Here is a 14,061-nt window from a genome sequence, read left to right as displayed (position 1 = left end):
ATATAGTACTTTCACGATATCTTTTATTTTATTCTTGAGTAATTTAATGTCGTATTTTATATAGAATAATATTAAATTCCTCTTATCTCAACGATCAAACACCATTGTTTATGAAGCTGTAAAGGGCCTACCGTTTCCATGATTTCGTAAACACCTTACAAAAGCTTACATAATACGCCCAATGCCATGTACTACGATTGAGAAGAAATATTATGTTAGTTATATTTTAATGTGAATGCCACATATACATTACGTGAAACGTGGGTTATCTGCGTCAGTTTAATAGGAAAGTGTGTATTATACGAAAAACATTCAAAGATACTAGAGTTAAAAAATATATTAAATCGATTTTACATTATAATTAAAATAGATTTGATAATTTCATAATATATTTCAATAAAGTGATGATGTAGTGATAAAATTATATAAGAATATACTGTGATGATATTACGGATATGCAAAATTTTACCTTTTAATTATGTAAGACAAACACACGCTATTACGGGACGGAATATGCGAAGATTAGATTGTTCCATAATATTTTTGTACCATATAAATTATTATTAATATTATTATTGGTAATACAGAATTCAGTGACGAACGCCCTCTTTAACGAAGAGAATACTAAAGTAAAATATAAGTAAGTACTAAGGATAGAAAAATTGCTACGAAGGCGGATACTAAATACGTAATATGTTTAATTTGGTAACAAATTGCTATTTCAAAGTTTTTAGTGTGGTCTTGACAATAAGTAGCATGTTATTGTGCGATGTCAAAGACAAATTAATTGTCTTTGGTAATTCAAATAGCGACTATTAATACGAAATTAGATTGGATCACAGTGGCATGACGGTATTAAATTTAACGCCCTCACGCCTCCGTTAATATTGCATTAATCTGATTATACTTGCGGTGATTTAATAAGCATGTGATGTGAAAAAGCTTGTAATATTGCAAAAGCTTACAAAGCTTTCTCCTTTTTAACATGTGCGTATTTATGTTATAATTAACAATTATCGTTAAATATTCGGTCAAAATGTTGTCGGACTCAACCTCTAGAAGTCCTCTCGAAGTTTTAGAAGGTTCTAAAACCTTACATAATCACAGATAACAGTGCCACCACGCCGTGACAATACATTTTTTAATAAAAAGTGCGTGCGGACAAAGTACACATGTCAGAAGTGAAACTTCTTTGTAAATTAATTATTACTAAGGTTAAAGCCCAATAGACGATCATGTACCAGTATATGAACACTCCATGTAATTGTATATCTATATTCATACTGTTTCCACACTGTATACGTGCTAGTGATAATATAAATAAATTTAAAAAAAAATTCTGCACAAGACGTTATGCGACAGAATAGCCATGTAAAGTTCTAATTTGTAACTACTAAACGAATAAATCAACCAATAGCGTGTATTTTTTCTCAATTGCACTCTCTCTCTCTCTCGATCTTTCTCACTTGCTTGCTCCCTACTCTCGCTCCATGGCTATTTGCTTCATGCTATGTTCGCCCTTTCTCACTCTCTTTCAATCGTTCTCAATCGCTCTCTCCCTTTCCTTCGACAAACAGCACATCTTCGTGACGTTTTCGTCAAAATTTTAACCTGATGCTCTTAAAGAAGTTTCACTTCAAAAATTACCATATAAAGCGATTACTAAGACATTATGCAAGAGCAAATGCGTACCCAAATGGTACAAACATGGTACGATGCAGATTTATGCCAATGCCTGCGAAAGTGATATTGTTCTGCTTAGATGTGACGTTGCATATAATATGAATAGTTATACTGGAGCACTTCCTCATTAAGGCCGACCGCTTTTGTCATTCATTGTTCTTCACGTTGCTATTCTGTGGCTTTATTGATGGAATTGTTTTAATGTATGAAACCTTCTGTGCCCTACACACGGATGTCTTAAAATATAGCTTTGAAGAGATCGGTAGTTGATTTATTTTACGTGAGGCAATACGAAAAGGCTTACGATTTCTATATAAATAATGATACTAATCATTCACCAAACTACAATGTTAAAAGGAAAATTGTCACCAATTTTAAAGTGAAAAATAAGTGTTTAGTGTAAATTAAATTTCTTGGTGTCGTGCACTGAGGGTAATGTGAAGCTTGTCACCAGACCTGTCATTAAACTTTCTAACTTCTAAAGGTAAGTGCACCTGCCAGCTTTCATATTAATCCTAGAACGTACTTGTAAGTTTTACTTGCGATTTTGCGATCACAACAGATACGATCTTTGTTTAATTTAAATAAAATCTTAAGGCATATTTTGGGATTAATGAGCTGAACAGACACCGCACTAGCCGATTAAGGATATTAGTAGAAAGGTTTAATTTTTAGTTTAAAAATATATTTGAATGGTATGGTCTACCTTGCACTGAGCAAGAGCTGCGATTAATGTAGATCGTAAACTAATTGACGCAAATACTTGCAACGAAGTGTTAATATATACAATTTATAGTAATAATTGCCGGTGTCTGTGGTAAGACAAATTTTAGGCAGGTTTTGAAATACATTCAAAAATTGTTTTGCGAAAATGAAATATGTTTAGAGTGGTAATACATGCCAACCCCCGACAGCGACCCACATTAAACTTTTCATCTCGACATATTTTAATATTTGCAAATAATTTTTTTATAGAATAATCGAGTGAGTCTTATTGAGTAAAAAGCCGGATTTATATAAGTGGAATTGTATTTATATTTCCTCATCTAATCATTGTATCCTGTAATTAACTTAATTAGCAATATAAGAACGAGTTAATTCACAACTATTCAACATGAAATTCTTATGAAGAAAGTTTTTGTATCATTTTAGCAATTTTATTTCAATTTTTTAATGTCAGCGACGGCTATATTGTGGCGATAATTACAATTACATGGATTATTTTAACAAACGATGTATGCAATTCCAATTATTATAAACAGTCATCTAAATGAGCGGTTTTCTTGCTAATCGCAATATTTGATTATAATATCAGATTTGGCCCCAAATAACTTTTTCCTGTTCTCAGACCTCAAGAGAATGCTCGCTGGAGAATTTTGTGCTGATGAAGAAGTAAACATTATGACCGCTATAATCGTTGTATCGCTCTCGAAGACGAAATTCAATAATCACATCAAATTCCATCTAAAAAAGATGAAAACTAGCCTACTAACGTTTCAGCCCACATTAATATATTCAGTAAATAAAATAAAACGGCAATTGCATGATTATAAAAATACTAATATGGGTAGTGCAAGAAACACGAAACTTATTACTATAACCATTTTGAAATCAGTAATATAATATAATTATATATAATTTGTACCAACAAAAAATAATTGATTATGAAACGGATGTTTTTCTATAATTCTTCGTATTCTTTCGCTATTCAATACGTATCTCTCGGCACTGATGAACTGTTCCAGATATTCCTGAAGTTCTTCTATCCGTTGACTCAAGTCAATGGGTCGATGAGGCTGAGATATTTTTCTTTTGAGAACTCGATTCTTTGTTCCATTGTAATAAGTCATACATTTGAATGCAGCCAAGGATTAAAGTCAGTTGCACACAATGCATTATTATATATTTTCTTTTGATACAAATTGTTTAGTAAGTTGAAATAGCTCGTGTTGAGAACAATCTTTTGAAAGTATAGATTTTCTCTTACAGACACATACAGTGTAATATTTGTTATATGTTTGACAAATCGTTGAAGCACTTAGATGAGACATCAGGTATGTAAGTGCATACATAAATCATTTCAAAATTAAGGATCTTTAACGGATACAACACGAATTTATTAATTTTGGAGACTATATAGTAAACTAATGTATTCGTTTAACAAAAATATCCTCTTTGTAATTGTATAAAAAAGTCAAAGTCTCTTGGGTATCAAAATCGGTAAAAGAAGGAACACAAAATATATTACACTTCGCAAAATTCGTTTTAGCCTTTGTAAACCTCCAAGTAAACTTCAAAGGGTATATTCGTAATTTTTTTGAATAAATGATGTTGAACTTAACTATAGAAAGAAATTAAAGATTGATAATTTTGTTCGGTTCTTAGATAGGTTTATCTTAACATCAGGCAAGTGTGTCGATTTTTCTTTAAACTACATCAAACGTCAAGGCTGAGGCTTCACACAACAGGAATAGTTATGGCTGCATAATCTTAAAGCTTTCCGTACATGTGGGCCAGGAGTACCATGGCTAGCGAGGTCGTTGACCGCTCTCTTCCCGCCCCCCACCATTTCTCCGTAGACACACAAAGCAAAGTAGAACTGTTTGATGAAACATCACTTGTCTTGCAACTTTTTATGAACTAGAAAATCCCTGCAATGTTAGAAAGCAGCTCAATTAGTTTTCTTATTTATTACCTTACTATTAGGACATCTACTGGCCTACTCAGAGTTGTTTATAAAATAAGTAATGACTTAGACTTAATGCAGTCTAAGTTACTGAAAAAATAATTAATTGATAAAAGCATAATCTACTACTATCATGAACATCTTACCAATTTAACACACTTCTTTCAAATTACCAACATGAAAGTCTTATGACAAAATTTTCACACTTAAAACAACTCTTAAATTTTTTAAATTTAGTAATTTTTTGTCTATATAACTTTTAATTTTTCGAAATACAGAAAGTTACATTTAGGTAATCAACCATAACTCATATTTTTTTATGTATCGTGCGTTTCTTAAACTATCTTTTAGTTTAGCTTTCCTTAGAGATGTTAGATTATGGGCGTGTTAAAAAGTGGGCTATTCACTCTTGTATCATACTTTACATCGTTAACTGATATTGATCTCATCCTCTATTAATAAGCGAGGCTTAACTTAGCCAGGTAAAACTAGTAAAGATATTTATGCATAAACATTGGTAAAAAGAACTTATCAAGTATTTTGTTAATTAAAGTATTACAGGTTTGCGCAGACAAAAAAAAAACAAAACGTTAAATGTTAATTTACTTAAATGTCTGTCCTATGTGTATAACAATAATTTATACTATTTAAAGTACACCGCTTTCGTGTTACCAAAAATGCGTTTATCGTTTTCTATTCCTGGTGGCAACTAGGAATTCAAGTTCGGAAGGAATTTTGTCTTTATAAATACATACATAACAATGTCCAATGGGCATAGTTTTTGTCTTAAACAGCGCCATCCTGTGTTCATACGATAAAACAAACACAGCGAGGTGTTCCCTTCCTTAGCCGTGCGAATAAGGAACGACGAAACCATACTCTTACACTTAGAAACTACATTTTTACGAGACAGTGGCAAAAGTAATCGTTTTGAACACAAACTCCTTAAAGATAAAGCATATATCCTATGTTATGGCCGCGTGGTTACAATATATATTATTCGATTATTATAAATGAAGTTAATTAAAGCTAGTTCCCAATAATTATTATCCAGTTTTGTGATTGTGAAACGGAGTGCACGGGCGGTAAGTTATGCAAGGAATTCATGGTGTGTATACTTTCACTGACCTATCACGACTGGTCACTTATTTTATCTGTAGCAATCATATCTTCTGCATTCTGGAAATTGCAAGTATGCACTTGTATAGTTAGTACACGATCTAATATAACAATGTATTTTAATGTTAAGTTTAAACCACGCATAGAATAGGCGAGTATAAAACACGAGTTTGTAGTGACTTATAAAACAAAGCTCTCCGCCGCTTTTTACTGTATGTTCGCGATGAACTCGAATTCTATTGTACCGATTAAACAATTGACGAAATGGTTTAGGTATTAACTTGTCAAGGTTCTGTCAGTTGGGAATTTTGTTATTTGTCAACTGATCTGTAGGTTTTCCATAACAAATTTTTTATCGTAATTCAATACCGCATATCAGAACATTATAAAAAATAATTTAAACGAATTTCATATAATTAGTAACAAAGAATGTAACGCGGATCACCTTCATACGTCGAATAATAAAACAATTTCACATTACGATTTCATATTTATTACGCCTTACAAGGTAACAATCTCGACTAAGATATTTTTCTTTGACATTTGTGGTATGCTATAGTCTTGTTTTATTATTCAACTCACGTTATACCGAATCAATTATAAATTAATATTACTCCATTTAATTTATGCCGCTATAATAGAATGAGATACATTAATCACATCATTTACTTTTGTTCACAAAGATTCTCTGGTTTCATAAACAAAAAGCAAGTGCTCCCACAATATCCGGTACCGCATCCAAGATCACGTTACCAGATCCTTTGCGGTCTAATCACCTTAGAAATAGCCTCTACCTTAATACTGTAGTATATACTTTTTTTATTTGTATCTGTCGAGTTTTATTTCAGTCAAATATTATTTATGTGTTTACCACATCGCCCAAGGACGACAAAACTTTTCTATATTTATTTATTTAATAAAATTCAACTATACTAATGATACAGCCAAAGATGGAATAAGAAGTATATATACAAATACGTTCAAACATTTACGAAACTTAGAAAAGAATAAATCAATAAATATTAATATTCGGGTGTGTATGTGGGGTGTGCTCATGCAGGTTATTCAGCGCTATAGATATTTTTAATACTTCTTATATTAAGGAATTTTGGGCCTCCTTTATTAACCACTAAACCATGGGTAGGCTAGGTACACAGTAGATAAATGAATCGATTAAAAGTGTAGGTGAATAACCCAAACGAGCACAAAAATATAAGACGACATAGTTAAGGGCTCTGAAAACGTTTTAAATTTTATAACTTTATGATTAAAAATTAAAACTTTTTTACTGAGTTTTAATTAGCTCCCGTGAGCTGAATATTCATGGTACAGATAAAACATAGTTCGCGTACGCTTTTGATTTTTTGCAATAGTAACTTCATTACTTAATTTGAATTTTCAATCTGATGTTATTTTGGTAAACGTTATGAATTCGGTTAAACTGCACAAAACTGTACAATTCTGAACCTTTCATTATTTTATTTAGTCGTCAGTGAATATTATTTTATTCTTAATAATGTAATATTAAACACTAAACACTACAAACTCCTTATATATCTAAGACATACCTAAATGCCTGGACTTGACGATACATTGCACAATATATTAAATAATAAAGATATATAATTAATGGAATATAAGATACAGGTATAAAAACAATTTTGAATAGTTAGAATAATTCTTTGTCTGAGGTAGCTGCCAGCTCTTCGGTCTCCTGTGATGTCGACTAACCTTTTTTGATATTTCCTTAAAAAGCCTTATAGCGTTAGGACCCCACGGACCGTGGGTCTCGACACCGAATGGGACAAAATCATATTCGGAGCCTAGACAGGGGTATTTGCAGGCTTTAGCTTTTTCACCCGCATCATAAGCCGTACTAGCTCTGTTGTTGGTTCCGTGTAGAAGGGAAGGGGCCAGTGTATCTGAACAGGTTGCATCCCATACCAGCACCTAACGCGGCTATCAAAATTATTTGACGGTTACCGTAAGTTTCAGGGATAAAATCATATCTATATTATCCTTAATAGGTGTACCTTATATTTTAAAGAATATGATATACTATGCAATACTATAATTAATAAATAATTTTAATTTATTTTATTATTTTTTACAGACAACGGAGCCGCTCATATGAATCGGACGACGAAGAACGTGGTGCCTGCGAATGGTGCGAGTACGCCCTGGTGATTACACTAGCCACAATACTCCTTATAGGAGTGTCAGCGTTGACTGTGTTCTGGGTGGTCTACTACCGGGAGAGTTATGGCTGGGCTGATGATATACCAGAGAAGCAGTTCAACCTTCATCCGACCCTTATGGTCGCTGGGTTCATCACCTTCAGTGGATTTTGTGAGTTTATTTAGAAATAAATTCAAAATTTCAATTACAATTGTATTTATATAAACTGAACTAAATATATGAATATCAAATTGGATTCAGCTCCTCAAAAGTCTGATAAAACTATACTAGGCCATTGGTTTAATCTAGATGTATAAACACCTCGCGTGTGAGTATTTGTGGTCGCATTCCTCTGAAAAGCCTCCATATTTTTTTATGTATTACCTCGTATTTATACCTACCTGGGATCACACTAAAAACTTAATTTAAAGTCAAGTTAAAGAAGAACGGAAGAGAGGAACTGGCAATGAACTTTCCGCCACTCTTTTTAATCGCCAAGTTTAGATAAAACAAAATTTTCTCTAAAAAGTTAAATTAATTGAAACCAAATAATGGGTAGTAACTTTTATGTCAAATTTGGTAAATTCTTTTGCTTCCTTCAAAGCAGAATAACTGTATGGCTAATGGAGTTATTCGTAAATGTACTGAAAACATACAATGAAACAAAACTTCTAACGGTTAGATGGTACTCAGTCGATGTTTTAGAAAACAAACACCGACCCCACCACATCATATACAACGCAAATCTACATATAAGCTACACAAAAACGAACTTTCTTCGCCCAACGCTTTTTCACTTTTATCCTTCACGACTTTCTTAAAAATAAACTTTTTACTACCGATTTAAAACTTTATACATTTACTAACAATCTTAAACAACATCTTGTTAACCTGTCATATACTGAAACGGAAAGTATTGTTCTTGTGCAATATTATTTAAATTATAAAACTGTTAATGTTATGTAGAATTCATTTAAATCATTAATAAGTCAAATGGATGAGACTGGCTGCGCACGACACCGGCAATCCTAGTGCACTTTGCGGTTTAACAACTTTTAATTATGTTTATCACAGTTTTTATTCGTTCTTTCTAGTAATCATAAACGATGTTAATTTCAGCTATTTTGCTTTACCGTATCTGCCGATGCTTCCGGCGGATCTACGTGAAATTGTTACACGCCATATTCCACGCCCTGGCCTTCCCTTGCATCGTGATTGGATTCCTGGCAGTCTTGGACTTCCACAATAAGAAGGGAATCAACAACTTCTATTCGCTACACAGCTGGATAGGTTTCGTAGCTATGGGATTATTTGGTTTACAGGTAATTACATATATTTATGTATGATGATGAAATTGTACTTTATTAGATTAAAACACAATTTTATAAGACCTGCACGAGTGCGTTTTGACATAGATCTACTATATACTTTTGTGTCGTTGGAAATCGAACCCAAAACTTTCTAGTTACCAGAATAATGAAGAAACACATTTTTTTTAATATACGGGGAAGTTATAAACACGGTTATTAAATTTTTCAGTACGCAGTTGGTTTCTTCAGTTTCCTCCTGCTGCTGATCTGCAGCAAGGGTACGGCCTCCTTCCGCGCGTCTCTGGTCCCAATTCACGCTTCATTCGGGATACTGACTTTCGTCCTCGGGGTTTGTGCTTGTCTCACCGGACTTACTGAAAAAGCTCTTTTCACTCTTGGGTACGTATTTTTTATTTATTTATGCAATGCTTTATGTATTGAACGACGCAAATGTCTAACACCAATTTAATTGAGGAATTCTTATACAAATGTAAAGACACAGCTTAAGGAGTGCCCTAAACAATAGTTTGGTAGCGCTTAAGACAATATTGGAATTGGGAATTGGAAATGAAGGTCTTAATTTAAAGAGTTTTTTTTTGTATTATAGCAGTTATTTTTCTAATATTCTCCCTTCAAAGACAAACAACGCATTTAAGTCGTATCTAACTAGTATCGCAAATTAATTAAATGAAAAATTTTCTGATACTTTTTGATCCATAGCAATAAAAAAGACAATTTTCACTTTATCACTTGGTCATTGCTTAACATTTTTCACTATCATTATTGATTCACTGTACAAATGCCTATGAATGAGCAAAAAGACATTCAATTTAGACAGACAATAAGCCCGGAGGTACTAAACAGTTTATTTTTACTTAGTAACTCCACAATATTGGGAGAATTCAGGTAATAATCGGTTCAATATATAGAAACCTCGCTTGTGCATGCCCGATTTCCATTGCCATAGGATTGCCGCTTCGTTTTTAAGTTGAAATATAAACTTATTAATATATAGCTGAATAAGAAAGGGAAGTTATCATAAATGAATAAAAAAGAATGTGTTTGATAGTCTATTTATCAAGACTGAATTAACGAAGGTAATACAACGAGTGCCTTAGAATAGATATTGAAGGAGAATAAAGACCAAGCGGCAAATCCTTTATTTAGAACATAGTAATATTCTCATTCGCTTATGTGAGCATTCATTATTTTGTCTTTACGAAGCGTGCCCTTATTTTGTGTTTAACAAAATAGCTGCATGGCCGAGTACCTCGCTCGTTGCTCTACGTTCATTAAACACTTCACAGCGCGGAGCGGTACAGTGGTTTGCCGGACGAGGCGGTCATTATCAACGTCATTGGCGTCACGACTGTCGCGATTACGGCCGTCCTTATGTACATCCTAGCGAGGGATAAATTCCGACCCCAACTGCGAGACCGCAGAATCTCTGTAGAACTTTAAATTTCTCGACGATTTCGACTTTGCGTATTCGTTTGACCCGTATTGTTAGCTATGATATTTACATGCAGATATTTTTTCTGAGTGACAGTTCTTTGCCTATTTGCTGCCCATTTGACGGTTATTCAGCCGCTAATCTGTTTAATATGACAGCCTAAGTTTACAGGAGACAAAGATTACTATAGTTTAAACTGTTTATTTAGCCTGATTAAGTTATAATGACATAAAATAATAAATATTCATAAAGTATGCGTTTAAATATCAAGTGTCGTATCGTAACAAATATCTACCTTCACTGGATTTAAAAAGCCACGAAGACAACCATTATTAATACATATCTAAGTCTGAAACCTGCAGCTCATCTTCAATGGTTCAAAATTACAGATAAATAGCATATTTTTTACATATATTTAATGTATAGATAGAGTGTTAGGTAAATAATTACGGCGGCTTAAAATTTGGTCTGTATCAGATCAAAGTTATTTTTGTAGTATCTTAATACGTAAATGACGTACAAATAAAATTCTTACATACACTTCCGACTTTTACTTTGATCCATGTAAAAATAGCTTAATTGCATGTAATTTGTATCCATTAATTGTCCTTTAACGTAAATGCCTGTGCCTAATTCTAGACGTTTGTACGTAGAGAGAGACGTAGAAATTCTTATTTTAAGTGATTTGACTGTAGTCATAATACTATCTTTACAGTGTTATTGAATTAACATCGATGATAATTATAATTTAACAATAATTAAAAATATCATGAATTAATAATATTTTTTTTGCAGTAGAGCTTTCTCTCTTTTTATGCGCGTATACTAAAATGGGATTGGATTTGTCGTAGAAAATAACTCATTAACTCTAACATAAAACGAACCGGACGATCGTCATTACGCGAGATCGACGAACAACGTCCTAATGAGTCCAGCTCTCACTAGTCACTTACAATCTCATGGCACGCAATAATATATCGCGTTACTAACTCGGGGCTTGCGGTGTGCAGGAGCGAGACATACTCGTCGCTGCCGACAGAGGGCATTGTGATCAACGCCATCGGCGTGTCGGTGGTGGCCGTCGCCATCTTGGTGCTGTACACGGTTCGCGGAACTGGCGGATACCGCATCCGCAAGGTCGCGCAACACCCCAGCTAAACAACACGACGCCGCTTTGCGACTGGCTGACGAATCGGACTTTAGAACGAGGCGACATCTACCAGATTCCAGCGAAACGCCGAAATGCGCTCTGAAGTCTCATTGGCCAGCCCAACTTCATTTAACTCGTGTACGATACGATATTCGTTTAAGTTGAATGATTTCATAACTGTGTTCCAAGTTTCTTTGAGATTTTGGGGTCCATATTATGTGATTTCGTTATAAATGTAATTATGAAATGTTTTGCAGATATTAAAGTTGTTACGTACCCGATATTAAAATTATATTCATTTAGGTTATAATCCAATAAAATTTACTTGCGGTTGTGCGATTATCTATTTATAGCCTTTATGAACATCATCGAAATTATGTATGTATACCTACTCGTTTATTCTTTAGTTTAAATGACATCGCGAAGCCCGATGACGCTGTGGCGTCACCGAATTCGTTACAATTCAGAACGAACAAATATTCAACTGCCCGTAGTTATTTTTGAAGTATTTTAGTGGCCATATTTTATTTAAGGCGAACGCCGATCACCTCGGCGGCGTTAGGTTAAATAGGTTTAACGATTTGTATATAATTTAATGTATGTAATGTGCGTGTGTTCGATAGTAGTCGTGTCAGAAACGTAGTGAAATATGAGTAAATATTTATTGGTCGGTATCGAGTAGTGATAGTACCTTATCATAAAATATTTAAACCAATATTTCTGAAACTTTTAACTTTTTAAACGTATTGCATGATAATCGAAACTGCTAAAGTTTTTTACGACATTTGGACGGAACTCTATACAGTTTTAACGAGAAGCGTTCGGGTTGCCAAATTCGATGTAATACCTAGTAATATTTAATCAATACCTACATTATTAGATGTCTAATTGTAATTATAGTGTAATGCTCAATGTATTTATACGCGGAGTAAATTTATTACCTTGTGTCTATTGTTTGATAGTTTATATCGAAATAGCATTCCGTGTTGTGGGGACATTCGCAGACTTTACTAATATACGATGCACGAAAGACTGTACACATAGAATAATAGGTTTTGCTGAGATCGAATGATTACAGTTTTTTAAAAGTCTACAACCCTGGAACCCTTCGTAACGTCGGGGCCAACTTTTGAAATATTTAGATTTCGTTTATTACTAATTAGACTTCTCGCTATAAAGCTAATGTTAAAACGTACCTGCTTGTTACGTATATTTAGTCAATTCGTACATTCGTACTTTCTACAATATCTTCTAAATTGTTTTATGACGTTGTTTCTTGAAATTATTTCTTAAATCGGTTGTTTATTGCAGTTGTATTGGTTATTATGAATTTTATCACTGTTTTACGATTTCCAAATATTTATACACAATTATAAAGGTACATTAAATACATATTGTATGAAATACTTGTTTTATTTATGATTCTTACAAAACGTACATTTCGCCTTCAAAATGTGAACGAAGTAGAACCATCGTGTCATGTAATATAATTTCCTTTTTACTTATAAATAAAAGTAATAAAAGTGGAATAATTCATTTAAAAAAAACCATATTCTAATTATAAAAGTTTGTAACACAATAATATCCCTGCTTTGGGTCGTAATGCGGTTAATACTAATACATAACCTTCTCACCTAAGAAAACAATATCACTTCAGTAGTATCAGCTATTTTAAAATAAATCTTGTTGATTTGATTGCAATGGAATATTCTTAGCATAGCATATTAACACCGCAAATGAAAATTCTGCCAGAAAGATCGTGACTCTTCTTCTTTATACGAAGGAGAATAAGAGTGTGCGAAAAGCGAACCGCAATGTCGGTTATTCGAACTGATATAATTCTTATTTGTTACGCGACATTTCATGTATTCACAAAAAAAAATATGATCTTTTAATGGTTAGTGTCAAGATTAGTAACAGTGTAGTCATGATCAAAAATAATTTCGCACTACACCGATCTCAACTCCATTTACGGAGACACAAATTGTTTAGTCTATGGTATATTCCGTTTATGATCCCATGCTTACATTAATGTGTTAGGTCCATACAGGTCTATAATAATATCTTTATTTAAGCAGAATATCTATCTATAAGAATCGTAAGTATAAGCCAGTGTTCGAAATATATAATTTCAATTTAATAATTTTTATGAGGGTGATCCCAAATATTTTTTCTCGGCCGATCGTCACATTTATTAGTTGAGTCATTGTTGAGATTTACTCGGGTTACGTTAGACACATTTTTATATTGATATATACTTTTTGTTAATTATAATTGATAATAGTTACGTCCACTGTTAAGAATTTTATAGTGAGTGTTTAGTGCGTTTTTGAGAACTATCGTGAGGCAAATTATTAGCATCAGTCTAACAACTCTTTGTTCCCAAACTAATGTATGAATTTCTCCAAATTCTTACGGCTGATAATATTGTGTGACTTTCTTCCTGGTAAGAAGCTATTGTAACGAGGTATGTACTCAGGAC

The 14,061-nt window shown here is 33.2% G+C and overlaps 1 protein-coding gene across 9 annotated transcripts in view; it reads left to right on the top strand.

The window, feature by feature from the left end:
* LOC123719615 (plasma membrane ascorbate-dependent reductase CYBRD1-like) overlaps window positions 1-12,977 on the top strand; it is a 37,771-nt gene extending 24,794 nt beyond the window's left edge. For 6 of the 9 annotated variants that reach the window (XM_045676197.1, XM_045676198.1, XM_045676200.1 and 3 more), the window contains 5 exons: window positions 7,602-7,837; window positions 8,786-8,988; window positions 9,206-9,375; window positions 9,856-9,882; window positions 10,284-11,433. In XM_045676197.1, the coding sequence (XP_045532153.1) occupies window positions 7,602-7,837; window positions 8,786-8,988; window positions 9,206-9,375; window positions 9,856-9,882; window positions 10,284-10,437 (790 nt within the window). In that variant the 3' untranslated portion in view covers window positions 10,438-11,433. The other 3 variants (XM_045676199.1, XM_045676202.1, XM_045676201.1) reach the window with 3 other exon arrangements.
* The last annotated feature ends 1,084 nt before the right edge of the window (window positions 12,978-14,061 follow it).

This window comes from Pieris brassicae, chromosome 2 (assembly GCF_905147105.1).
Source record: "Pieris brassicae chromosome 2, ilPieBrab1.1, whole genome shotgun sequence".
Lineage (NCBI taxonomy): Eukaryota > Metazoa > Arthropoda > Insecta > Lepidoptera > Pieridae > Pieris > Pieris brassicae.
Note: the sequence above shows the minus strand (reverse complement) of the source record. Positions and strands in the feature narration are given on the sequence as shown.